Raw genomic sequence first — 25,197 nt, 5'->3', positions numbered from 1 at the left:
CATCCCTCCTCCTGCCTCCCCTCGAGGCCATGTTTGGCCATCTTCTACTTGGGGACAGTTATGTGCATTTCATAAATGGAGCAAGGCCAGGCCCCCAGGCAAGCAGGTCAGCACTATTGTAATCCCACGTCTTTATCTGCAGGGCCTAGAGTCCCTCGGCTGTATCCAGAAGCGCCTGCTGAGGAAGCCAGCAGCTGTCTCACTCTTCTCCAAGCCTGTGGTGGAAGGCCTGGGCCAGGCCAGTGAGGCTGAAGCCCTCTCCTTCCGTGAGAGCACTGTCACCTTCTATGAGCCTACTCTGGACTGTACCATCCGCCTGGGCCGTGTCTTCCCCCATGATGTCAACTGGAATAAGTGGATCCACTTATAGATGCTGTCCCCAGCCAATGGAGGAGCCTCTGCCCATGCTTTATAGCTCACCCTAGACTGTCCCACGAGCCCTACCCCTCACACATGTTACCACAGCTCAGCCAGGCCTAGCCTATGTGTAGCAACTGCCAGGTAACTTCAATCCCCTCCACTCTGCTGCTCTTGCTCCCAGATGCCCAGTTTTCCTGCAGGCCTTTGTCCTGCTCTGAACTCAGGCTCCAGCATCAGCAGTATCTACAAGGGTGGATGTTGTTTGGAAGCAGAGCTGATGGCCAAGCCCTCAGTCTTCTGACACCCACACACCACTCAAGGGGAGGGCTTTGTGGAGACCTGCCACGGGGATGCCTAGCAGAGTCTGCTCCCCTTTAGGTAGGACCTCCCAACTGGGGCTGGACCATGCCCAGGTCTCTGACTTTTCATGGAGACCCCTCCTGCCAGAAGCAAGGCCTCTAGGTGTTCTTTTCTCATTAGATACAAGCCCCTGGCATGTATTTATTTATTTTTTAATTAAAGTGAGATCAAATGTATTAGTTTTGTGTGTTGCCTAATGAGCGTTGTTCCCCAAGGGATTCCCCTACTTTCCAGCTGTGGCCCAGCCAAGTGTGGTTGCCCAAGTTGGTGGTTCCTAGCGAGGGAGGTAAGCATTGGCCCTGGGAAAGGCCAGCATAGCCTTCTTCAGTAGAGCCCAGGCCTGCCCCTCCCCAGGGCAGCTCCTAGCCCTGCCTGGGAGGCTCTGGTCCCTTCAAGTTCTCTAGAAAGACATTTAACTTGTTTTTGGCAACAGTTAAAAATCTTGAGTTTCAGCTGGGCGGTGGTGGTGCATGCCTTTAATCCCAGCACTCGGGAGGAAGAGGCAGGTGGATCTCTGAGTTTGAAGCCAGTCTGGCCTACAAGAGCTAGTTTCAGGACAAGCTCAGAAAGCTACAAAGAAACATTGTCTCGAAAAAAAAATAAAAAAAAAAGTTTCACCTTATGGGGTAAAGAAAACTTAGATTTTTTTTTCTGAGACAGGGTTTCTCTGTAGCTTTGGAGCGTGTCCTAGAACTAGCTGTTGTAGAGCAGGCTGGCCTCGAACTCACAGAGATCCATCTGCCTCTACATCTCGAGTGCTGGCATTAAAGGCATGCGCCACCACTGCCCAACTGAAAACTTAGATTTTTACCTTTTTTTTTTTAAATGCAAGCAAGTCTTAGCAGCAAGACTTGCCTTCATTATGACTGTCAGGAGAGCCATAGAGACCACTTGCCACAGCTGGCCTGATCCTCCTCTGTCCCCTGCCCCTCCCTGTCTATCTTTCCTGCCTACTTAAGGGGCACGGCACTTGGTGACCTCACCCGGCTTGCAGCCTGTCTCATCCTCCATGTCACTGCCCTGATGGCTGTAAGCCACGCCTCTGTGGAAACTGCTAAGGATGGGATCACGACAGGGAGCCCCACATAGACCCTTGGTAACGTTCTGGGAAACAGTGGGGCAGTGAAGGTGCCGTGCTCAGGAGCAGAGCCTGCCTGTCACGCTGCCTACAAGGCTGGAAGCCGGCCATCAAGTTCTGCCTTACATCCAGGTCTCAGTTGAGATAGGAGGCCTGGGGGACCTGGAGGCCATCAAGCATGGACTCAGCTCAGCGGTACCCTCTTCCCCAAAGCCACCTACGTGGACCATTTGGGGAGCATGTTTGCTGGGGGACATGGGGTTTCAGGGTACACTCAAGCAAACACGGCTTATTTGAACATTCGTTCCCAAGCCACCAGTTCTCGGTCAGTTCATTCTACCGCCTGCCCTTTCATCCGTCATCCACTTTCGCATCCATGTGCCTGTCTGTCCACCCACGGGCCTCTCACCCAAACAGCGGGAGAGTAGCAGCCTTTCCAAGCTCTACACAAAGACCTCTAGAAACTCAACAGCAGGCTGGTGAGTCCAGAGGACTCCAGAGTCCCTAGGGAGGACAGGAGGAAGGAGACCTCTAGCTAGAAACCAGGGAGCTGCTGGACTGCTGAGAACTTCCGGTTCAGAGTAGAACAAACGGTGAACAAGCAGTAGCAAAGACTTCAAAAAGGCACAGGGCTCCTGACCCCAAGAGCTATGTTGACTGGCTCCGAGCCTCACCTGACCTTGTCACTTCTCACCAAGGACTATAGGAGGTGGCACTGGGCCACCTGGCCGGCCACACGTCCTCTCAGTTCCCTGTCTACCTACAGTCTGGCCCTCTTTATCCTTTCTTTAGGAAAACAACATCCACATGGTTCTCTTAGATGGAAAACTTGCACACATGGCTCAGGCCTCCCTGTGCCTGCCCCTCCAGGACACTCGGAGGCCTTTTGCATTTACACATGTGAGGGCACACCCTGAGAAGCACAGACCTTCATGTCACTTGCTGTGAATGATGCCCGTTATGCAGCTCACTTTCCTTCCATAACATCCCTGGGACACCTGGAGCTACCAAGACAGCAAAACAGCCACCTGCGCTGGACTCAGCAAGCTCACAGAACTTCCCAGCCCCCACCCCCGCCCAGAGCGCATCTCATACAGGGTCTTCATCCTCCAGCCTGTTTAGGGGGCTCAGTCCCTTCCCTCTCCAAGCCCTGCTCAGGTCATAGTCACTCTACTGTGGTCTATTTCAGCTGACTCAACCGAGGACTAGAGCAGCCTGCACATGAGCTATGGTGAGGTGCCTCTTCTGAGCTCCCTGGCTAGCCATCCTTCCCCTGGCCTCTTGACCACAGCGATTTTCCAGCTGTGTGAACATGTGTGTCCGTGTGTGTCTCTCACTACCCCTCAGTGCGCAAGGCAGTCCCTTGCGTTCACTCAAGGGCTGGGGTTCAGGCCTTGCTGCCACTTGGTCTCCTGGCCTTAGCACCGACAATTCTCACCCGTGTCTCTTGTTCCCGCCTCTAGATGGCGGGAGAGCTGGAAGGCTGTCTGACTCCAGCTCAGCAGCAGAGGGCAGCAGCAACCTGTGAAACCTCCCGGAGCCAGGGTGACTTCCTGCAAAAATGCTACTGAGAGCACACACCTGCCCGCACATCAGACACCAGTTCTGGACACTGCGGAGAGCTCGGGTCATGGCCATCCTGAGAAGCACACGTGACTTGTGCCTGTTTCAAAGGGCCCACAAGGTTGAAACAGCTTCCTCAAAGTTGGAAGCTAGTGGTAGGGCAGGTGTGATGGTTTTCCCGCCAGGTTGCCTGCCTCAAAGCCCCCTCCACAGCACCTAGGGTGAAGGGATGGAGAATCAGCCCTATGCTCACAGAAGAACATAAGGCGAAGGTTCCTACACAGGGCTATCAAGTCGGGGAAGAAAAAGTTCCAAATTAGCAGGGCAGGACCTCAGGTTATCACGTGGTTAGGTGTAGTTCTGACCTCTACAAACTTCCTGGGAACTCTGCCCCCTTCCTGTGTCTTCTGCAGGTCCTGTGAGGACAGTTCCTCCATTCAGTCATCTCCCATAGCTGAGCATCCCTTCAGAGCCATCCCATCTGGGCCCTGACATGCAACAACTCCAATCCTTGCCCCTGCTGATAGGAACAGACAGGCAGCAAACTGCAAGGTGGATTTTGTTAACACATTTGTTTGGGAGCAAAGCCAGGCAGGTGTGTGCTGCAGCTGGGAATAAGGGCCCCCACCACAATGATCACACTGAGGTGCTGTGTAAACCGGACCCTGGCCCTTACACCTTTGTTTAAGCACGTGGATAGCTCTAGACAGAGCATGTCCCCTCTCCAGTTTGTCATCGGGGTCTAGGCTTCTTTTACCGGCAGGAAGTTACAGCCACAGGAGGCACAGCTCATTAGGACTCCTCGGGAGTCCTCCACCCGTTTTCTGTGGTGTGGCTGGGGCTGGATGGGCCACTGTGGGCTGTGCCACTTGGTAAGTGGTAGCCATGTCCAGGCAACAGCAGCCTGAGACACAAGGCTCTTCCTAGTCTCTGAGGATGCCAAGAGGAGCACAGTTTACCGAGGGCTCAGTGGGCATGAGGAATCCTTCACTGTGGCTTCTGTCCCCAGGGTGAGAGGTGGCTTTTATTTCTCCTCGATGCTTTCCTGCATGAGACTCTGGAGACCCCAGACCACACCACAGTGGGAATGCCCTGGAGACAGTGGGGTAAGGCTGCTGGGGTTCTGGCAGAGGTGACACAGCCTTCAAGAGATCAGGAGGAGGGCAGAGGAGGAGTGCCACCTGCTGTCAGTGCCCTCTCCGTGTGAGGCCACAGACAAGCAACTCTAAGCAACTCTACCCTGGCCCCTGGTGTTTTTCATCCCCCTTCCTCGGGGCTCGAATGCCACACAAGCGCTGTGCCTGTGAACCATGCCCCCAACCCCCTCTCTTCTCACAGAGGTCCTTAGGAAGGGAGTTGTCTTTTCATTGTGGTTGTTATAGAGCACTTCCTGCCACAAAGCAACAGGAACCCACTGTTTGGTTGGAAGCGTCACCCCAGCCTCTGGCATCCATATATCTAAAGAGTCTGGAATGTTTGGGTAGAAGTTCCATCTCAAGCCCCCTCCCCTGGGAGTTGTCACAGTCCAAACTCCACCTCCAAAAAAGTCCACCAAACAATGACCCCTTCCCAGAGATGCTCAAGACCACTCCCACAGGGTAATTAAACAGCACCTCAGAGAATAAACACATGGTTTTCTGGGTCTTCCTTCCCTGGCTCCTCCCTGGGGGGCTGGAGAGCCACCCGGGAGCATTGGTATCCATTAAACCTGGGCTTTTTCTAATTCGGTTTGGTTTGGTCTGATTTGGATTATTGCATCAGCGGAGAGGTTTATGGGGTGTAGAAACTTCACCCACCTCAAACCGGCTGACACACACAGATTGGAGATTTCTCGACTGGTCAGGACAAGATGGGGTGTGCTGCCTAATAGCCACACCTCCGCAGTATCAAATGACATAGTTAATGTCGGGCTCACACATCATACCATCATAGGTACAGGAAACTCAGTCCCGTCCTCAGGCAGAGAGAGCCTCAGAGAGCCAACTCAGTTACCACCAATGCCCATGGCACAGGAGGACAGCTAGGAGGCGCTGTGACTCATAAGTGCTCCATTAGAAAGGATGAACTTCTGCTTGCAACCTCACTGACCCCATGGGGCTGGGAAGTTCACCTGCCTAGAAAGCCAAAAGCTGGCAAGAGTGAAGCTCACAGTGACTATTTCCCTCATGAGCCTCAGTCAGGCATGGCTCCATCCAGGAGCTCCCAGGCTTCTACCTCATAGCACCTCGGGCTAGCTCTTCTCTCCTGTTGTGACTCCCCCCACCTCCCCTGCAGCTCCAGGCTTGGCTCCTCCTAGTAGCCAGAGGAAAGACTGAAACAGCAGGCCTGGGGATTCCGAAGCTATGGTAGGAGGATCAAGAGTTCAAGACCAGCCCAGTCAATTTAGACCCTGACTCAAAAATAGGAAAAGTAAAAGTAGGGGCTAGGGAAGCTAGCTCAGTCAGAAGACCTGCCTAGCGTCTGTGAGGTCCTGGGTTCTAGCCCCAGCACTGCTACAGAGAGAAGCGTGAAGCAGCTCAGGGCACGTGTCTGCCTTGACTACACAGCAGCATGGGTGGGGGGAGGGATATCTACTGCCCTGTCCCAGAGCTAGCAAATTGGCAGACACCCATGAGTGTTTGCTAAGAGGTTTGCCTCTTTGATTTCTTGGGTGACAGATCTCAGGCAGGTCCAGCTCATCCTGCCCAAGGGGATAGCCCATGCCCTCAAAGTCAAGATGGGCAAAGCCTGAACATCAAAGCCTGCGCTCGCTCGTGGAGTGTGATGTGAGCCCCATCCTTTCAGAACACCTTTCTAGCAGCTCTACCTGGTCTTAGGTGATGGCTTTGCCTCTTGGTCGTATCTGCTGGAGACCCTCACTGGAATAAAGAGCCTCCCGATGTCTGAAAAGCCCTGCCTCCTTCCTAAAGCCTCATCCTCATGCCGTGCCGTGGGTGCCCATCAGCGACTGGCCAGCTCCTCCCGGCCAGAAGATATCCCTCACCAACCATGTCTAGAGTAATCTAGCTCACAGCCTGAGATCCTGGAATTAAGATGGGCCACAATCCAGGTTTTATTAAAACTTTATTAAGCACCTGTTGTGTGTAGGGCTGGGGGTAAAACCGGGAGCAGACAGAGCAGCTAGCCTCCTAGATTGAATCTGGTCCACCCACTCTTGTGCAGTGTGTCTGTCTGTTTCTCCGTCCAGCCGTCATTCCAGCTGTCATCCCTTCAAACCTTTCACCGCCCTCCTGTCCACCCACTGTTAACTCCTAGGTGGTCTAGTTCTTGCCTCCAACCTTGCGTTCACATTTTTTCATGAGGTGTCCCTTCAAAAATGGATCCGGAGGGGGTCAGCACCTCAGCCCTGAATGTTCTTCCTGTATGCGGGGTGGGGGGGAGGGGGTTGCTGAACTGGTTCCCTGGAGAGCTGCCAAGAACACCTGCAGTCTGTGGCTCCCAGAGGATGTGAAAACCACAGCACATTTTAGTCTAAGTGTCTGGGGAGGGGGGTGCAGCAGGGTGGGGCTGTATGCACGTGCAGGGAGGGAGCTGTGGTTTTTGCTGGTCTGAGAGCCTCACACACCTTGCTTCTAGGTGCAGTCTCGCTGTTCAAACTACCAGTGTTGTAGAACTTTCCAGCCAGCCCTGAGTCAGATACTGAGGACATCTGTGCATTCCCTGGGTGTCTCCCTGCTTTCTGCATGAGTCTGAGGGAGCTTTCGGCTGACTTCTGCTGACCGCTTTCCAGTTCAGCTATGCAGACTGGACAGATAGACAGCCTTCCTCCCTGGGCCATTGAGCGGCAATGCTGCACCCTGGAGTCCCAGACAAGATGAAGGCTTCCCACTGTGTCCACAGCAGGTCAGGCACTCCACTGTCTCCAACCTGTCTGGTTTTGCAAATACCATATCACATCTTGGGTGGGCACCCTTGTAGGAAGAACAGACCATTCAAGAAGAAAAGGACAAAGGATAAGGAAGGGAAGAAGGAGGGAGGGAAAAGAAAGAAAAAGCCAGCAAAGGCTAAGCAATCTTGGCACTGTCTAGCTCCTATACCGCCCCGCTGTCCAGGAAGAAATACCACCCCATACTTCTTAGCTTCCTCACGCAGCACGCTCACAGGAATCACTGGATGCAAGGGGACCTTCCCTAAGTCCCTAGGATAAACGTGGCATCAAGGACAGGCAGGGGAAGAGCAAGTACTGGCTACAGAGTGCCCAGAAGCTACTTCTTCCTTTCTTTTTCTTCCTTCCTTCCTTCCTTCCTTCCTTCCTTCCTTCCTTCCTTCCTTCTTTCCTTCCTTCCTTCCTTCTTTCCTTCCTTCCTTCCTTCCTTCTTTCCTTCCCTTCTTCTCCTTCTTCTCCTTCCCACCCCCCCTCTCTCTAATGCGCATTAGTGTTTTGCTATGGGTTTCGGGTTCCCTGGGACAGCTGTGAGCTGCCATGTGGGTGCTGGGAATTGAACCCTGGTCCTCTGGAAGAGCAGCCTGTAACCACTGAGTCATCTTTCCAGCCCCTAGAAGCTGTTTCTTGATGGTTCCCTTGTGTCCCCTGAACTCTGGGTGTCATAAAGAGGGTTCTGTGAGTAACGCACTCTGTACCCTCTCCCCATGCCTGATATTTAATAAATATTCCCTAAGGACTTACAGGAATTTTGTTTTTAATAAGGAAAAAAAACCAAAAACCAAAAAAAAAAAAAAAAAACTTGGTTGGTGGTACTGCTTCTGAGGACCGGGCTGTGTATATCACAGCCCAAAATCCCACTGAGTGCCCATGGCAGGATTCTCCATATGTACCCAGGCTGTGGGTGTAGGCTGCCTTTTCTCATTTTCCCTCCTCGAGGCATGCACCTGGTCCTAAAAGCCACAAAATCAAAAAGCTGAAAGGGGCTGCGAACTGCATAGGGCTAAGTCAGGGCAGCCACACCATTCCTAATGCCCAGGAAAGAGAAGCCTGCAGAGTTCAGAAGGGGCTTCTCCAGGATGCATAGCCTGGGGCCACCTGTACTGGGGTTCACAGTTACAGCCCTAGGTTCCCCCAAAACCTTCCCACTCCAGTAGATGCTGTAGGCTCACTCTATTGCCCCAGGAGAGAAGATCATAACAGCCTGGACTTCATAGCTTCTTGGAGGTAGCATCTGACAGGGCTGGGTGTGTGACAGCGCCCTGGGGCAGGAACCTGAACCAGTCTCTAGACAATGACTGTGGCCACCCCGCACGTCTGCAAGGGAGTAGTCAGAGGCTCATGTCTAAGAGACACCTACACTCACGCATGTACACAGTGAGCTCAGGCAGACACACACAGGTATGACCGTGAACACAAGGCATGTACAGGCATTTCTCACACAAATGTGGGAACGCGCACCCGAGCCACACATGGATACACACACATACCTACATATTCACACTGTAAATGGCAGGCTCGAAAGCCTGCCCACTTCTGGCCCCTTCTTCTGGCAGCTGGTTTTGTATGCTAGCTGGCCTGGGCGCCGCTGTCCACAGGTGGAGGGGTCCTGACCACCCACTGGCGTATGTAGCTGCGAGGGGGCCCTTCATCACTCTCCACAGGGCTGCCACAGTCTGATCCTGCAAAGCCGCTGTCAAAAGTGTCCATGTCCAGGCCAGGGGGTGAGCCCGCCTCACTCTCAGAGCCCCCTCCTGGGGACCCCGTTCTCCAGGGCGGGCCTGCTGTCCAGTCCCTTTCCTGAGAAAGGGGCAGCCTCAACCTGTCCAGGAGGCTGCCTGGGGTACCTCCCAGCCTGAGGCCACCACCTGAGACACAGCCACAGGACAGAAAAGTGGTGTTTGTGACCAAGAGCAGATCCTCTGCATTAGGGCCAGACTCTGGACCGGCATCCAGGTTCAGGGCTGGGTAGCCGTCATCCCCACAGCCATAGGGCCAGGCGCATGGTCCCTCTGCATCCCCCACAGTCACTGTGTCAATGGACACCAGACCATAGGGCCGGTCTCTCTCCTCACTGTAGGCGGAGGGGCCTGGGCCGGCTGCCAAGGGGACTGTGCAGCAGTGGCCAAGCTCAGACGTCCCATCGCACTCCAGCTGTTCTTCCAGGCCTGGCGGCCCCAGGAACTTCTTTTCCTTGGCTGGGTATGAGGGCGAACAGCTGTCGTGCACTTGTAGGACTGAAGTTGCTGTGGGACTCTGTGGTGTCAGCTCCAGGCTAGAGGCCGTGAAAGGGGTATCCACCCATTTCTATGAGAAAGAGACAGTCATTGGCTGAGGCAGATGCTTGGGTGTGAACAGAGTCAAAGACATGTGGACGCTGTGACATAGAGACAGGCCAGAGACAGGGAGAACAGAGGAACAAGGCACCAGCAGAGAGAGATAGACAGGACCATGATGCACCCTTGTCCTGTGGGCCCCCAATGCTGTCCTTCTCTTTCAGGGCCCGTGTCCCCACCTGCAGTAAGGACGGACTGCCTTCACATTAGTAACCAGTGCCCCAGCGTAGGATCGGCTGGATGCTGGCACCAGGCTCCAGAGTCCCGAGGTCTAAGGGGCCCCGCCCATATCCTGTCTTTCAACACAAGCCTTTACAGCTCTGTTGTGTATCTGCACTACAGTGAACACTCAGCCAGGAGCGGGCCTGCTCACAGCTGTGTCCTCAGTACCCGACACACAGCAGATTTGCCATAAACGTCTATGGAGGGAGCGAATCAGTAACCAGATATGCGGAAAGGCCTTTAGGGGATGCTGGATGGAGACAGCAGCCCCAGAGCCTTGAGAACCCTCTTGCCCATTGCCTGCCAGGATATTGGTGACAATAGGGGAGCCTCCACTGAGTTGACAAGGATCACCCTGGTGTGAGAAGGTCCCCTGAAAAGAACATCTCAGAACCACAATGTTCCCCTATCCCTGACCTGGGGTCACTTCTGAACTCTGTGACCTTGAGTTAGGCCCTTGCCCTCTGTGTCTCATTTCTGTCTTCTATGGGATGGTTCCACCCATGGCAGTGTCTTGAGGATTGAGTGAGGTAATGTTTGTTTGCTGACAAGGGCAAGTTATACAAGATTAACAGCAACATCAAAGCACAGCACAGCAGGCAGCAATGCTGTGTTTCGGGGTAAGAAAGGGGTGTGGGCACACCCTTGCCCTTTCTGGAAGGCCCACTGGTCCCTCTGAGCCTGGGCCTCCTCCTGGAGACCCAGAGGGCTGCTGGGAACTCACTGCAAGGGCTACAGTACAGGCAGAACCACAGACCAGGTGTGCAGCAGCTGTTCCTTGGGTGCCCTGCTGCTCTGACCTCCATGGGCTGCGGCAAGTGCTGTTCCCTGACATCACATCCTCTCTCCGGGGCCTCCCTCCCTGCTGGTTTTGCACAGCAGTGCAAGGCAGATACTCCGAAATGACAGTAGTGGCAGCTGTACTTGGCAGGGAGAGGGATGTGCTGTGGGATAGGGCAGGTCCTTCCCAGGTAAGATTCGCTCCCCACCACAGATCAGAGTCGCCACAGGAAACCACAGGCACCTAGCTCATGCACCCAAGAGCCACCCAGCTTGCCCACTTTCACGGTAACTCTAAGCTGGAAATGCATCACGATGCCTAAGTCAAAGACCAATTCTGCACCTCACAGAATAGGGAAACTGAGGCCTGGTTCCAGGTCAGGTTTTGAATACTCTGGACTCACAGAGCAGACTTGGGGTTAGGGTTAGAGTTATTAGAGCTCATCATCCAAAGGGTGCATCCAAGGTGTCTCACCTTGAAGTTCCCACTGTGTTCCTTGTACAGGGGCTGGAAGAAACTCTCAGGGCTGGGCACTGGTACCCAAACCTTCTTCCATAGTCTGCAAAGAAAGGGATGTGTAAAGCCCTTGTGGTCTGGCCTCTCTCCTGCAGAAGCAACAGCTTCTACTGCCAGGCGCCTTCCTGCCCACCCATCAGTAAAACGGAAGCAGCAGTTACCCTCACCCCCAAGCTTCCTGCAGATGCTCAAGTTCCTGCCCCTGGCATCTATTGTGGGCTAGGCACACACTGCCCTCTGGGGCCTTGACTTCCTCATCTACCATGGTGGGGGGCGGGAGAACCCCAGGCTGCCACCAACTGTGACGAGCACCCTGGTCTCTCCCTTCCAGATTCTCTGTCTCTATCTTTGAGTATCTCACTGAAGGGGAACAAAATGAGTGTGTGCAGAGTCCCGCTCTGTCACTTATCAAAGGACTCTGCACACAGCAGCCTGGCACACTGCTGGCGCCAAGGTGATACGTTCTGTTTTGAATCAGCAACCTCCTTTCTCTCCATGGCATGCAAAACGGAAGCCCTGTATGGAAAGCAAATCCCAGGCCACCTCTAAGCTGAAACGAAGGGATGGGGAGGGTGAGTGATCACCCCTTGGGCCTCCAAGTTCACTCTCTGGATAAAGTCCGAGTCAAGGTCCCCTCAAAGAACATGAAGTTTCTACCCTTACCCTTGCCACACTATAGTTCTGTGACTTTGGGCACGTAGCTTGGCTACCCTGTGCTTCCGTTTTCCCTGTCTGAAGAGTGGGGGTGTCTGCAGTGTGCCAGGCTCACACAGCTGTCACGGAGCAGGCGCAGGAGCTCTACCGTGTCTAGCACATGGAACATACACGCTGTTCATTGGTGTCACAGGTCTTGGTTGGAGGGGCTGTGACCCAAGCTGACCCCTTTTCTGTCTCCCTGAGCCCATGGCCTCACCTCCAAGGCAGGTCGATCTTCAGACCCAAGAAAATCAGGCAGGGCACCAAGAGGAACAGAAGGAGCAGCAGCAGCAGCAGGTGAGGGTCCAAGTCTGCCTCGGGCTCTGCATAGAGAGCAAACCATGGATCCAACAGAAAAGTCTCCCAGAAGAATGTGGGGCGGTGTATGGAGCATGGTTGGGTTGGGTGGAAGGCTGGGAGGAAGCTGGGCTTTGATCCCTTCCTCTGTCAAATGACCCCTCCCCCAAAGCCTCCTGTGTTAGAGGTATGGTCCCAACCTGGATGCTACTGGAAGGTGGTAGGACCTTAGGACTCCGAGCCTAGTGGGAGATGGTTAGGTCATTACAGACACACTAAAGGAATGTTGGGACCCCATCCCTTCCTCTGTCTTTGCTTCCTGGTTATCATGAAGTAAACAGTGGCATACAATCCCCTCAGTGCAACAGGGCCTTACAATCATGAGCCAAACCAGAAGCTAACATAACCCTTCTACTCTATCAAGTTGATTCTATCAGGAATTTTATTCTCATCCCAGGAAAGTGATGTCACCTCTCTAAGCCTTAGCTTTCTCTTCTGTAAAATGGGGCAATGACTCCCCTTTCAGAGTTAGGAGTCAAATTCACCATCAGACGCAGCAGCTCCCCTCGCAAAGATGAGTGGCTGCATCGGGGGATGGACCACAGAGCACACACCTCCCAGCCATGTGGGGGAACCTCAGGCCTGGAGTAAGCTGCAGCAGGGCAAGAGTCAGTACCAGACGTAGGGGTTCCCACCCACGTCACACTTACCCCCAGCCTGGGTCTGAAAGATGACAGGGTCACTCCACTCACTCCAGGTCCCCCTGAATAAAGTGCCTGGCTGGGGTGCTGCCCGCACCTGCAGCTGGTAGGTGGAGTCTTTGTGGAAATCTTCAGCGAGAAGGGAGACGTTGTTTGAGTCCACTGAGATCAGCTTGGTCACCGGCCTCTGCCAAGATGGAAGGAACGTGAAGCTCTGTAGTCACCCAAGTCATCAATGGGGTGCAAAGTCCTTCCACAGGAGTAAGCAGGCAGGCCCCGCAGGGACCATGCATCCCTGACTAGAGGTACCTGGAAAAATAGCTCTCTCTGTAGCAGTGGACTCACCCCCAACTGACAATGTCCTGGGAGTAACCATGGGCAGCCCTGCACATTATTAACCAGAAGCTCCACAGACAGCCCCTGGGCTCCATGTCCTAGATGACATAGGACATCCTCAGCAGTGTACCTCTGGAAGTCCCTAAGTAAACCATCTTATCAATGGATGGCTAGAGAAGCCTCCCAGGGAACATTCTAGACGATCCCCTTTATGGTAATGTTCAACCAGGACCATTCTAATAGACGCATAATTCTAGAAGCCCAAGGCTCTGTCTAAACAGTAGGCCATTCTGGAACCTTCCAGGTGTGCCCTCTTTAAGGACCATTCCCATTCAAAGCAAGGGCAATGTTCCAACCTTGCCCCACTGTAACTGAGGTAGGCTGTAGGGGAGAAGTCAAGGTGGAGACATAGAGAGATACCCTGGCCCAGGGAGGAGGTAGGAGAGGGTTACAGGCTGGGAGGGAATGCCAAGTCCCATTCCTTGCCCCCGCTCTGCTGGGACCTGCCTGTGTACCCCTGCTGCTCCACCCCGTGCCCTGCCGCCTCACCACAGCATAGGGGTCTTTGAGGTTCCGATACTGCAGCTCATATTGTAGCTTGCCCCTCAGCACGTAGAAGGCAGGGTCTTCATTATAATCTGAACGCCAGGAGATATCATAACGTCCAGAGAAGGTCACGGTCACATTGAAAGGGCGAGCTGGCTTGACTTGGAGGAAGACCCAGAAAGATGAAACAGGATAAGAACCTGCAGGAAGCAGAGTCCGGCCCCCCCGCCCCCCCCCCCACATTCCCCAAAGGCCCTGCGCGGCTTTGAACAAAGCAGTCCCTGGTCACAGCCCCTATTCCCTTGGACTAGATCTAGGGGAAGCATCAGCACAGTAAAGCAGGACTGGGGACTGTGGGAAATGAGAGAGTATTCCCAGGCTTAAAGGCTGGAGCCAGGACTCGGGCCCAGCACAGTCCAGCTAAGGAAAAGAAAAAGCAAATGCTGGAAATCCAGCTGGCTGAAGGAATTTTCTTAAGATTTGATATTAATGCCTAATGTGGAAAATGCCTAAGCAAGGTGCCCTCTGGATTCTGTCATTTTCAGTTTCTTTCCTAAAGAAGGAGCCCCCTATCACATACAGATGCATAAACAGATACACACTCTGCCATGCACCAAAGCTGCTGCTCCAGACCCCTCCTTTGCCCAGCCTAGGCTCTGGGGACAGCTGCAGCCATGTCCACCCTGGGGCCCTCCTAACCTTAGGCCCCTCCCATTCAGCTGGGAGAATTCCGTGTTAGCTGACTGGTGCTCACGACTAGGAGCAAAATCCTAGGTCACATAAAAAGGGGTCTTTCCAAGGTAAATCAGAGTCAGGCAGACAGGGAGGGCTGAGCTGGGTCCATCCCCACATCTTTCCAAGCCTGGGATGCTCCTCTTAGACATTAATCCACATCCTGTATCAAACCATGACCCCTTAGCTAAAAGCAGGGCATCTAGAAAGGACAGTCTAAGGACAGTAGAATTTGCTGGTGTGAGAAGAGCTTGCTTTGAGGTCAGAGAAGGGTCCTGAGTCCTCCTCAGCTTGGGTTTGTGGGTACTCACTGTTCTCAGCCAGGACAAAGCTGCCACACTCCTGGGAGCTGTTGTCAGAGTGGTTCATCTTGTTGACAATGAAAACGTCGTCGGCCATGAATCCAGACAAGGGCATGTGACAGGTGTACAGCACGTGTGTGGCGTTGTGGTCCGACCTATGCAGGCTGCAAGAGGTTTCTTTGTCCTGTAGCTCCTCGTATTCATCTTGCCTTCAGGGACAGAGTGGCCCGTTAGGAATGGGGATAGTGAAGCTCAGTGCCCGGGGCAGGGCAGGAACTTGAAGCATGAGGATGAGAGGGGCTGGAGGTAGGGCTGAGGGTCATGATCCAGCCCTCTCCCAGGGACAGTGACCTCTCTGCAGCACCCAGCACACTCCGAGTTCAGATGAAGCTTGCATGCCTCAGAGGACCAGCCACTCAGTACCTTGACCGGGGCAGCAGCTCTCGGCTTTGGGAATGTGGGCCTAAACCTGTCTCTGTTGCTCATGGTGAGTGACCTACAGACTGCTGTCGTATGCTCCGGTCAGGAGGGGTAGTGGTAAAAGCTTTAGTTCTTTAGCTCCCGCTGGGCAGCAAGGATGGGATTTAGAGTATATATATATATGGACTCACAGAAGTTTATTTTCTTCCTTCTGAACGTGTTCAGTGACTGAACATGGTCACCCTCCAGGACCAATGTGGATCTGAAGACTTACTTAGTTCTTCACTGAATTTTCTGTACTACAAACCTTGCTGAACAACATTGTCCAAGCAAGCCTCCAGCCTGGACCACTGTAAGGCTGTCTGAAGATATCGCTCCCTCACCCAGCCTCTCTGAGCTCCATCCTGCTCAGGCAGCAGCCAGAAGTGCCTTCAAGGCTCCCTAACACCTGCTGCCCTTCCCCATGCAGCACAGCAGCACAGACGGCCCTCACACACCCACCGACTTCTTGGTTTACTGTTTTCCCTCACTCTGCTCAGGTCACAGGCAGCTGCTCAACTACACTCTCGGTTCATGCTCCCTCACAGCCTTCACACACGCTGTGTCTGCTGCCGTGGGTGCTCTGGCCACCCCAGCTGACCACCCCTGGCTCCACACCCTGCAGTCTTGAGTCTTGTTTGGCTCCTCAGCCCTTACAACATGTCTGGCAGGAACGTAATATACTTAAAGTGAATGAAGGCATGAAGGACCAGCGGTCTCTATCCTAAGCAGCACATGGGATCACAAGCACACTGGCTATGAGACTTCCGGCCAGCGGCTAAACCACTTTGAACTTCAGCATCCTCCTCTGGAACGTGGTAGCAACAATTTCAATATCATTTATGGCAAGGGCACTCGGTGCTTCGAAGATCACTGGAGACTGCTAACCAGGGCTGCTAACCTAGGCACTAGGTCTATGAGGGCAAGAGAGTTTGACCCTTGGGGTAATCCTGGGTGTGGTCAGTCTTTTTCCTATCTGTGTGTTCCCAGCAAGTCCTGTGAGCTCAGTCATCTGTAAGGTGGGGACCTGGCTCTCCGCTCTTGCAGTCTTGATGGGTGACATTGCTGGTGGGCGGGGCAGGCCTTTGTTTGTAGTTAAACTTCCTGATGAACAAGCTCAGCACCCAGCTTCCTCCCATCCTACCACCCTCTCCAAGCAGTTCCTCAGCTCAGGAGGCGTGGCTACTCACCAGGTGAGAGTAAGTGTGTAGGGGTGGAGGGTCTGTGTCTTCAGGACACAGGTGACAGTCCAGAGGTAGTTAGTGTAGCAGGTGAGGTCCAGGCAGCCCCGAGCTGGAGGGATAGCAGAGAGGCCCTTTTAGGTGAGAGACACTGGAAAGGCTTTGGCAAGCCGTCTGTGGCTGAGGACAAGTTTGGGTAGAGTCACAGGCTGGGTTCCAACATTTCAAGACTGGTCATGGTGATGAGGTTCTTCTAATGTGAAGCTGGGCCACTGACCATCATAGGGTCAGACACTCTGAACTCCTTATAGGCAGATGGATAGATAGATCCCTGAGGCCAGGGAGTGAGCACGGGTCATGGTCTGAGCCCACAGCCTCGACGAGGGGAGGGGTTTAGTGAGGACGGTGAAAGAGTGGGAGAGACTTCTGCAGTTGACAGTCACTGTCAATGACCCCATGGCTACCAAGATGTGGCCAAAGTAAATGCCACAGCAGGGGCTGGCTGGAAGAGTCACCTCTACCCTCCCCTCCCCCAACACCCCAGCTTTTTGTTTCACTTTCCAAATGACAGGTGCGGCAGACATGGGGCACATCTGGCTTCTGAGCATTTGGGGAACGGAGGCAGGTGGATTGCTAGTTCAAGGTCAGCCTGGGCTCCAGAGCCAGACCCTGTCTCAAAAGGGAAGAAAAAGTATCTAACTAATTACTAAATCGAAATAATATAGAACTCTAGATATCACTCCCTCTATCAGGTTTGCAGCTATGAAAGGCATCTAGGGGAACAAAGAGAATAATTGAAGGGGGTTCAGGAAAAGGGAAAGTAAGAGGGGCAAGGCGGAGGGACTAGGCTTAGCATCCAGTATACATGCGTAAGAAAACAATAAAATAAGATGCAGTCATTGTCCAAGTTTTGTTCAATGTTTGGCCAAATGAGCAGAGCCATTTTGAATTTTGCTTATTGCCAGCACCCGTATCTTCTCCCCACACACTGGAAATGCGCTTCTTAAAAGGCCTTCATCTTCAGTGGCTTCTTCCTTCTGCATCCTGACCAATGAAGACCCTGAAACAGTGGGCAACTTCTGGGTTCTAACCTAGATTCCAAGGCTAGACCTGGGCTGTGGAGGACAGCACCAAGGCTCCAAGGATAGATAGCTTTCCTGGGCTGCTGAGCTCTATTCCCTGGGAAAAGCATCCCCCAGCCATAATGTCTGGCAGACACAGTTCTTAGGTAGCTTCCACCAGAAGTTGTGGAGACAGGGCCAGTGAGAGGACTCAGTGGATAAAAGTGCTCACTGCCAAGTTTAACAAATTGATTTCCTTCCCTGGAACTCACATGGGGAAAGGCGAGAACCGACTCCTGCAAGTTGGCCTCTTTGGCAACATACACAGCACATACATATAGGAGGGGAGAAGGGGAAGGAGGGAGGGAAGGGAAGGGGAGGGGAGGAAAGGGAGGGGAGTGGAGAAGGGGAAGGAGGGAGGGAAGGGAAGGGAAAAGGAGGGGAGGGAAAGGAAGGGAAGGAAGGGAAGGAAGGGAAGGAAGGGAAGGGAGGGGGAGGGAAGGGAGGGGAGGGGAGAAGGGAAGGGAAGGGAAGGGAAGGAAGGGAAGGAAGGGAAGGAAGGGAAGCAAGGGAAGGGAAGGGAAGGGAAGGGAGGGAGGGAAGGGAGGGGGAGGGAAGGGAAGGGAGGGGAGGGGAGAAGGGAATGAGGGAGGGAAAGGAAGAGAAGGGGAGGGAAGGGGTGGGAAGGGGAGGGAAGAAGGAAGGAAACAGTATATAGTGCCAGGACCAGAAGCCAGGACTTTGTACTCACGAGACAAATACTACCACTGAGCTGAGATGGGACAAGCCACTGGGGCAGACAGAGCAGAGCCCACAGACTGCTGAGAGGTGGCTGCCAAGGTCAGAGTGAGTGAACAAGCCAGGCAACTCCCCACAACTGGATGGCACCCAGGCATCCCGTAGAGGTTACCATAGGGTACAGGATGCAGCTGCACCCTCACTAGGTGTCCACAGCTCCAGGATTAAAATTGCCTCTCTAGTATCCCGAAGCCGGCTGCACAGGTCCCAGCCTCCACAGCCATATTCCGGTGAGGTCAAGACTGTAACACATAAGCTACCTCATACAGCAGCCCCTTGACACAGCAGGAGCTGAGGCAGGAGGATTAGGACTACATACTGAAACCTTGTCTCAAAAACTCAAAAAAGAATGAATGGATGAATGAATGAATGAATGAATGAACGAATGAGCGAACAAACAGTACAGCAGGTGCCTGGTGCCCTGCTAAAATTAGGATCTGTGTGTCCCCTCAAACGCCCAGGCCACAGAACATGTGAGGAGGTGAGCCCTCCAAGGGTAATAGAGTCATTAGAGTCCCCAGGTCTAGTGGTGTTAGGAGTGGCTAGAGGGGCTCCCACCATAAAAACTCATTTTTGCCCCATCCTGGCTCCCATCGTAAAAACACGAGGTCCAACACCACACTGGAAGTAGACGCTGAACCTCACTAACCATAGAGCCCACTGCACTGTGGCCTTGAGCACCCAGCCCTGGGACTGTGGAAGACACACATGTGACCATGTCTGTGAGTTTGTGAACATGTGCATGCACACTTGAGTTGAAGAGAGAGGTGTTTTAGGTAGATTCTCCCGCTCAGCCTGGAGCTCACCAATTTGGCTAAGCAGCCTGGCCAGCGTGCTCCTGAGCTCTGCCTCCACCTCCCCAGGGCTGGGATAATAGATACACTCAACTGTTCCCAGACCCTTCTGGGGTTCCGAAGCTAGAAGGACAAGCACATCACAGAAACCATTACCCTGTCCATGTCTTAGTGCCAGGCAGCCGTCCCCAGGATCTCCACAGGGTCTGCATTCTCTCTGTCTCGTCCACTAATGGCAACCTAGCGAAGCTCCACAGGAGGAGTGGGACGTGACATTCTAGCCTCAGTGTGTGACAGGGCTCTGTTACCCAAACCGCACTCTTACACCCTGCTCCCAGTGCAGGCACTAAAGGGATTTCCAGAGCAGGCAGGGTGTCGCCACCAGAAAGGGAAATCAAAAGCTGGGCCTGTTTCCTGGGGGAGCTATTTAAAGGACTGGATATTTCAGTAAAAACCAGAGCAAATATTGCTGAGTCTGCAGAAGGTCAAGTTCCCCTCACCGGGGTGGCCTGCACAGCCTCTGGCTTTTGATGGAGAGAATGCCCTTAACAGGACTCTTGCAGCCCTGATGCCTCCCCCAGGGACTGCTACAAAGTTTGGTCCTCTGCCCCCACCCCCTTTCCCTCCCACCTACTGAAGGTTCATGACCCAAGTGAGAGTCTTGCACCAAGAAGAACGAAGGTTAGACCAAGGGCAGGACTTCCTTCCCATGAGGGTGGCGAACCTTTCTCTTTACTGGAGCCGTTTGGTCCCCTAGGTTCTGGTTAGTGAAAAACAGGGCATTTAGCTTTGGCGTCAAGTAGACAGAGGCTGTAGATTGTGGGTAAGTGGCCAGCGGCCATGATCAGGAGCCTACGGCACCATGTGGCCCCTGCTCGGTTTTGTGGGAGGAGATGGGCCCATTGTCCACTGCAGCCTTGTGGTTGAGACTTACCTCCCTGGAGGATCAGCAGGAGCAAGGTAGCAGCCAAGCCCTGTGGCATGCTGTGTCCCAGACCTGCAAGAGAAGTGTGTGAGATGTGAGGTGAACCAGCTGCCGCCAGGCACTGAGCAGCCTTCCCATGACAGGGTCTGTCCCTGCCACATCAAAGGATCAACCAGTCCAAGGCTCACAAAGAAGCCCCCCCCCCATGTTGAATACTAAAGATAAGGTTAGCCCACAGGGGTACTTCTTATTCTAAAAGGAAGCCCAGCTAGCCTACAGGGGCACACAAGGAGAGCAAGACCAAAGCTGCCTGGAGCCCCTGACTGGCTGAGATGGACAAAGGCCCTTGTTGAACCAAGGACGTGATGATACTGTGGGCAGCAAACCATAGGTGGCCAACACCAGTCTCCTCCTGCCCTTTGCCTGTGGAAGTGCTAACCCAGGGGGAATACCTTCCCGGGTTCAAGGACCCCATGCAGGCTAGGTCCTCCAGCATGGAGCTGGGACCAGGGCCTTGAGGGAAGCTGGCTCATGCACAGATCAGGTCAGACCCATGGCTTTTCCCAGACACCATCCCTGACCCCACAATAAGACAATGCTTCATCTGGGGTTCCCCTAGATCCAGCAGCACTGACTGGCCTACCTGACCATCATCAAAGGAACAATAAAGGCTCAAGGTTCAGATAGGCAGCTGTGTGCTCCAGTCCAGCCTCTTGCTGTTTCTGAGCCTCATGAAATGAAGCAATGGAGGCCCTGTTCAGAGCTTTGTAACAATTCAACCAGGTACTGTGCAAGAAAGTTGAGCGTAGGCTCTGACAGACCGCCGAGCTGACTGAGCTAGAACAGAGTCTAGAAGCTTCTAGAACAGAACCCCAAGAACAGTGTGCCCAAGGGGCTTTCAAAATGCCTCACTCTCAAAATTATATATTTAATATTTTCTATAAATGGCCTTAAACATTTGACTCCAACCCCAGTCTAAACATTGCTACTCACGTTCCCCCCTCTTCCCTTCCCTCTTGAGACAGAGTCTTGACTATGTAACCGAGGCTAGTTCTAGTCCTGTGAACTCACTGCTTCTGCCTAAATTTAGCCTTCTAATACTGCTCAGTATCAGAGTAAAACGTTATGGGAAATTTCCACTTGCTGTTTTGAGTAACACTGATCTTGGGTGGCCCTTGCCTTCACAAATCTTGTGGTATAGTTTGACTGTGTCCCCCCAACTTTGTATGTTATAACCTAATGCCCAAATCACATTTAATAGAATGGAGGAGATTAGGATTAGCTGAGCTCATGAGGGTGGGGCCCGACCCTCATGAGCAAAGGCAGGAACAGTTCCTGCCTTTGCCTACACATATGGGAGTCCCTGGTTTCTGGTCCCAGCACTGACAATGAAAGATGAGGGAGGAGGGAGGCCATGCTGATGTTACAGTCTGAAGAGGTGACCTCTGACCACAGGAGGGTGACTCCAAGCATGCCCAGCTCTACAGTGTCAAATTATGACCCCAGCCCCAGTCCAGCAGAACTCTATGTCCCATCTCAGCCGCAGGGAAAATAGAAAGCTTCTGTCAAGCTCTTTGTCAAGAGCCTCTCCTCCCGCTCTTCACACCATAGCTCTGCACAAGTCACTGACAGGATAGCAGCTGCTCTGCCCGCCTGGATGAGCGACCCTCCTCATGACATGCCAAACTGCAGCCTCTCTACATGGTCCTCAGAGCAGGTACCGAGCCAGGCCTGGCCAAGCCAAGCACCCGCTTGCCCCAGGGTGCCCATTGGAGACACTTCGGATTCAAGCCACAGCAGCACGGCTACAGTAAGAACACGGATCAGGTTGTCTCTGACGTCCATATCTGAACCTTCCAGTTACATGAGCCCAAACACCCGCCATCGCTGTTAGTTAGATTTCTGATGCTTTTTCCAAAAAGGCCTGGACTAGCAGAGTGGAGGAGGGGCCCAGTACTGGCAATCAGCTGATCTCTGGCCCTTCTGGCCACTGGCCTCAGCTGCCATCTCTGAAATGGGCACATTCTCTATCCCTGAACCTCACAGTTGAGAGCGGCCAGCCGGGAGGCAGGTGTCAGGTGTGAACACCAACTCCTGCTGCGCCCCAGCTGTCTGAACGGCCCACTGTTCTCATTTGCCTTCTGTTGTGTTGCTGTGATAAACACAGTGACCAAGGGCAACTAGTGAATAAAGGCTGTATTTCATGTTACAGCTCTCAGGTCACGCTCGGTCTGAGGGAAGTCAGGGCAGAAACCCAGAGGCAGGAGCTGATGCACAGGCCATGTAGCGATGGTGCTTGCTGGCTTGCTCCCCTGGGACTTGCTCAGCCTGCTTTCTTATAGAGTCCAGGACCTACCCAGAGATAGCATAGTGGGGTGAGCCCTCCCACGTCAATCATCAATCAATAAAATGCCCCACAGGCTGCCTACAGGCCAGCCTGACGGAGACATTCTCCAAACTGAGTTACACTCTTCCTAAACGGACCCTAGCTTGTGGCAAGTTGAGAAAAACCAATCAGCACAGACACCCTCTCCCAAGTACCCACACTGCGGTACCTCCCTGCCTCTGTGCAAGCTGAGCCCTCTTCCTGAGCCGCAGTCCTTCCAATCCTTAGCATGCTACCTTTGTGGAATGTTCTAGAACCTCTGTCATTCACTCCTCCTCACATTTCCATGAAGCTGTCTCTATTTATTGTCTTTCCCTTGGGGACCATTGCTTTACTACAATAAACTTGTGTCAAAAGAAAATAGCACACATTGTTACCACTGACAGATACCAGGGTGAAGCCAAGAGGCTATGGGCAGCAAGCATGCTGGGTAAGCGCCCCGTGGAGCTGGCAAGGCCTCAGTTCAAACCCAGGCTGTGTCATCTCAGGCTGGTGGTTTAACTATTCCAAACCCAGGCCCTCATCTGTAAGTGTGGATGGGAAGGGCTCCAGGCTCTCAGACCCTTGGGATAACTTGGTGCTTGTGAAACAGTTGCAACAGCCAGTTGCAGGCTCAGGGTAGATGGTACATGTTTCTGTTTTAATTGCATTGTGTGTGAGTGTACACGTGTACACGCCAAAGCACACATGTGGATGTCAGAGGACAACCTGCAAGAGCTGCTTCTCTCCATTGTGTGGGTCCCAAGTATTGAACCCGGGTCATCCAGCTAAATACCTTACCCGCTGTGCCATCTCGTGGGCTTACATCAAATTTTCTTAAACAAACCACAACCAGCTTGCTGGGAAGCTAGTCCATCACTGTGCGATATAACAGCTGCCAGAAAGAAGGCACAACCCAGTCACACCACCTCCCGAATACTCCAGGAGTTGGCGATTCCCTTCTGCTTTTCTTTAAAACGTGAGGGAGGGGTGTCAGAAGTATTGAAGAAGGGCTAGCACCAAATCGAGATGCTCCCCTCTACTTTGAGGTTTCTTTCACCCTCCTGCTCCGTGATCTGAAGCCATGCCAGTGGCTATGCACCAAGGCGTCCCCGTGACCCCTCCTCACACTCTCAGCCCCAAAGGGGACTTCTCATCCCTCTGGCCTCTTTGCCCTGACTCCTCTCCTGAGATGTACATGAGGCTCACAAGAAAGGCGGTAGGTGTTCCAGGAGCTTCTGCAGACCCTCACAGTGGGAAGCAGACGACCTGAAACCTGCCATGCCCCAGTTATGTGTCCTTGGGCAGGCTACCTCGCCTCTCGAATTCTGTATTGTCCGTTATCAGCAGAGGTCAAGGGCCTTTGCTGAAGCTGATGGTGAGAGCCGACTGCATCATTGCATGGGGGACCTACCAGCCTGCTTCTCCGCCAGGCCCCAGCGCTGGGGTTAGGATGATGCAGACTAATAGCTGACCACATTTCAGGAACTCAGAGGGAAGTGGGGAAGGTTTGGGGTAGCAAATGAGACTGATGTAAGGGCCACAGAGAACACAAGAGCTTAACCTCTCCCCACGCAGAGAAATGCAAATAAAACCACAACGGCTTACCACGGACACTATCAGATCGGCCAGGAGCTACAACTCGAATGGCATCACTCAGAATCTGATACAGGGACTGCTAATCATGGCCAGGGTGAGATGAAGATACTATTGATCCGGAAATTAGGTTTTTTTTGACCTAATTAACGCAGACAATGGCTTTCCTAGGAACCGGTCACACCATGCCCATGCTCACAAGAAGCTGTCGGAAGCCTCACCAGGCTTAATAGCGAGAAACTAGAAACAACCCCAGTCCTCATTCGCAGAGGGATGGAGGAGAACAAGTGGGGCTTTGCAGGCCAAACATGGGAATGAGTCACTTCCATGGCCCACACCCCCAGCAAAGCAGGTGATCCACAGGATAGAATGTGCACCGAAAAGAAGGCAAGAAAGAACGTGAAGGATGACGTCAGCCCTGTCATTCTTGGAAGCCCATGGGAACAATTCCACAAGCTGTTTAAGTGGATGGATGTCTGTTGTATGACATAAAGGAGCCTGGAGAGAAGACAAGCATCCCTTTCCTTTCCTTTCCTTTCCTTTCCTTTCCTTTCCTTTCCTTTCCTTTCCTTTCCTTTCCTTTCCTTTCCTTCCCTATCCTTCCCTTCCCTTCCCTTCCCTTCCCTTCCCCTCTCCTCCCCTCCCCTCCCCTCCCCTTCCCTTCTCTTCCCTTCCCTTTCCTTTCCTTCTGTTCCCTTCCGTTCCTTTCCCTTCCCTTCCCTTTCCTTTCCTTTCCTTGAGACAGGATCTCACTATATAGCCTTGGTAAGACTATAACTATGTAGACCAGGATGGCTGCAAACATGTAGAGTTGGGCCTGTGTCAGTCTCCTGGGTGCTGGGAATAAATGTGCATGCCACTGTGCCCAGCCTGAAACACTGTGTTTTGACTAATATACAGAAGGAAGAGGCTGGGAAGGTGTTTCTGGGATCTGCATGATTTGGGAAAGCCCAGTGACACTTGGCGACCCTTTCCCATGTCTAAACCATCTCACAGCAATTTAAGGGCAAGCAATTTTAACACAAGCAAATCTTAGTTGTGTAAAATACCACATGCATCTAGGACTTCCACTGTGGAGTGATGAAGGGGCTCGTATCGGCTGATAACCCAACTGAGAGCCACTGGCAAGCCAGAGGAGAAGTCAAGCAGCCAGGTGAGATGGAAAATGACAGAAGGAACAAGCCCTCCAGTCCTGCATTTCCCTCATCAATGATTTCCCAAGTCACTGAAGATGAACAGCCAGAAGTCTGCCACAAGGCACCTGGGGGTGGGCTGAGAGGCCACAGAAGTTTCTGGCAGTTTCACCAAG

General features: G+C 53.1%; 2 protein-coding genes across 2 annotated transcripts in view; one reads left to right on the top strand and one right to left on the bottom strand.

Moving 5' to 3' along the window:
- The window catches only part of Gtf3c1 (general transcription factor IIIC subunit 1), a 68,288-nt gene extending 67,392 nt beyond the window's left edge, over positions 1 to 896 (top strand). Inside the window, exon 37 of the mRNA XM_075972149.1 lies at positions 143 to 896. Within this exon, the coding sequence (XP_075828264.1) occupies positions 143 to 370 (228 nt within the window). The 3' untranslated portion in view covers positions 371 to 896. The remainder of the gene's footprint in view (positions 1 to 142) is intronic.
- Positions 897 to 6,407: 5,511 nt separating this feature from the next.
- Positions 6,408 to 25,197, bottom strand: part of Il21r (interleukin 21 receptor) — a 34,520-nt gene continuing 15,730 nt past the window's right edge. The window contains exons 2-9 of the mRNA XM_075972148.1: positions 19,937 to 19,999; positions 16,359 to 16,461; positions 14,719 to 14,918; positions 13,679 to 13,836; positions 12,803 to 12,980; positions 12,013 to 12,118; positions 11,058 to 11,142; positions 6,408 to 9,551 (exon numbers count right to left, since the gene is read on the bottom strand). Coding sequence (XP_075828263.1) covers positions 8,814 to 9,551; positions 11,058 to 11,142; positions 12,013 to 12,118; positions 12,803 to 12,980; positions 13,679 to 13,836; positions 14,719 to 14,918; positions 16,359 to 16,461; positions 19,937 to 19,985 — 1,617 coding nt within the window. The 5' untranslated portion in view covers positions 19,986 to 19,999 and the 3' untranslated portion in view covers positions 6,408 to 8,813. The remainder of the gene's footprint in view (positions 9,552 to 11,057; positions 11,143 to 12,012; positions 12,119 to 12,802; positions 12,981 to 13,678; positions 13,837 to 14,718; positions 14,919 to 16,358; positions 16,462 to 19,936; positions 20,000 to 25,197) is intronic.

The sequence above is a fragment of the Microtus pennsylvanicus genome, chromosome 5 (genome assembly GCF_037038515.1).
Source record: "Microtus pennsylvanicus isolate mMicPen1 chromosome 5, mMicPen1.hap1, whole genome shotgun sequence".
NCBI lineage: Eukaryota > Metazoa > Chordata > Mammalia > Rodentia > Cricetidae > Microtus > Microtus pennsylvanicus.
Note: the sequence above shows the minus strand (reverse complement) of the source record. Positions and strands in the feature narration are given on the sequence as shown.